Below are 2130 nucleotides of genomic sequence, written 5' to 3' on the forward strand. Positions count from 1 at the left end.
TAGGCACGGTGGCCATCTTGGATTTACGCAAATAGGTGCATTTCATCAACTCGTTTGTGGTTGGAATGGATTCAGAATGTATGAAAACATAGAAAATGACACTTTATTCATGTTTGCACGACATTTTGTCACAAAGATATGTCATTTTTAAGATATTCCGGTATCGGATGGCGGCCATCTTGGATTTTGCTATTTGTGGGCCCCAGGGAAAAAATTGAGCTTGGCATAATATCCAAATTTGTTAAGTATATATTAAGCAATGTCTGTACCAAATTTGGTGCTTTTACCACAAAATGCACAATTATTTCACGTATCTGCCGCACTATTAGACTTTTATAGGTATCGCTAAAACTTGGTGTAGCAAAGATAAAAACATGTGACGTCACCTAACCGCTTCGAGGCTAAATATTATTGTTTGGCAAACAAGTCGGCGTTGGCGCCAGATTACCAGATTTCGCGCCTCTTTCTTGTGGGGTTTAGGCAAACGCGCAGTGAAATGGGAGGAACTAGAGTTTATTTTGCCATAAGGTAGAGAGAATATGCATGACACGAAGTATTTGCTAGTCTAGTACTGGAGAAATTAGCGTTTGGATGCGCATTGTGCGGCTTTAAGAAGTGTAATTCCAACATAAACGCCAAGTCATATATGTGCAGCACATACACATATAGTGGTTCCTGTGATAGAATAAGAGACCTGCAAAACTTCTCAAAACTTTAGGACATATCTAACCACTAGATCTATTTCCAGGAGTAAGAGGACAGGCAGCGAATGGCCCAAACCGGCAAGCATCAAGTGCCTCATATTTCACCTTCAAAAACTGCTTACTTATAGCATCTGAACAACTTGGTATCACTGTAATACTGCAAGTGTGACTGTAGGGCAACTGATGCTACATATTGCAGATCTATTTTAACAGCACGCTGGGAATAGTGACCACTGCAACCTGCTGGTAACTTAGAGACATAAGAAATATTTAAACATATAAAAGATGAAAATGGGTTTGTTGTTATGCATCACTTGAAGATGCAGTCCTTACACACCGATAAATATTCGCCTTGCAGATAAGATGGGTTGAAGATGTGTACCTGTTTAGTGTTAAATAAAGTGGCAAGTGAGAACACCAACGTGCGTGAACGTGTGTAGAAACGTCTTGGTTTCAACAGAAACTTAAAAATGCAATTAAAATTTAACATTCTAAGAGGATCAAGAATTTGGGTATTTTATTACACATACTCTTGCACGTTATCCTGATGCCTCTACAAAACCTCGTGAATCACACAAGTAATTGGTCTTTGACTGCATTCCGACTGACCCTGCTCAGATGACAATTTGGGTTTGGAATGTTTTAAGTTTACAGGCAGTTATCTTGCTTAGGTTATGCAAGTTGCCAGGAGAACTGTATTAGAGCTGGACAGGAAAGAAAAATTGTATTTCATGTGTCTCAGAACACAAAAGGTAAATTTGTAAGATTCTGCATTTTAACATTAAATAGTTGAACAGTCTCACTGTGCCACTATATCCTGAATATTCAAAGGGGCAGGAAAGCTATAACACATTTGAGCTATTTCAACAAGACAATTGGCTTTATCCTCTAACAGTAACACAAGAAATAGGAAGTCAACAGAAGAACACAACCCCACAGTTATAATGCAATACCACTTAGCAACTTTAATAAAAAAGTAGGCAGAGGATACAAACATCTATGATCTATGAGACAAAGTGTAAATAGCATGAACAGAAAGACATGAAAGAAGCCAATGAACAAAAGCCATTGAATAGACATTTCATTTAACTTTAACTGTTCTGGCTTATGCTTAACATGCACGAACCCTTTAGAACATAAATCATGCTTGAAACTATTTTTTTACATACATCATGGAAAAATGCACGAACTAGAAATTTTTAAACATTTATACAAGAATCTTCATCGATATCAAAAGACAGTGAACATTAACATAAACATGAGATTTATCCATGGTAGGCAAATCCTTTCTAGCCGTAAAATCCCCCAAAACGTCTGTATCCTCCTCCGAAGCCACCGTATCCTCCACCGTATCCTCCTCCGAAGCCACCGTATCCTCCTCCGAAGCCACCGTATCCTCCTCCGAAGCCACCGTATCCTCCTCCGA

General features: G+C 38.7%; 2 protein-coding genes across 2 annotated transcripts in view; one reads left to right on the top strand and one right to left on the bottom strand.

Annotated features, from left to right (window-relative positions):
• Positions 1-1076, top strand: part of LOC106814647 (1-phosphatidylinositol 3-phosphate 5-kinase-like) — a 39028-nt gene extending 37952 nt beyond the window's left edge. The window contains exon 40 of the mRNA XM_014818989.1: positions 1063-1076. Coding sequence (XP_014674475.1) covers positions 1063-1076 — 14 coding nt within the window. The remainder of the gene's footprint in view (positions 1-1062) is intronic.
• The window catches only part of LOC106814803 (coiled-coil domain-containing protein 108-like), a 72052-nt gene that overhangs the window by 11059 nt on the left and 58863 nt on the right, over positions 1-2130 (bottom strand). The gene's annotated exons all lie outside the window — the stretch shown is intronic.

The sequence above is a fragment of the Priapulus caudatus genome, unplaced genomic scaffold (genome assembly GCF_000485595.1).
Source record: "Priapulus caudatus unplaced genomic scaffold, Priapulus_caudatus-5.0.1 Scaffold27, whole genome shotgun sequence".
Lineage (NCBI taxonomy): Eukaryota > Metazoa > Priapulida > Priapulimorpha > Priapulimorphida > Priapulidae > Priapulus > Priapulus caudatus.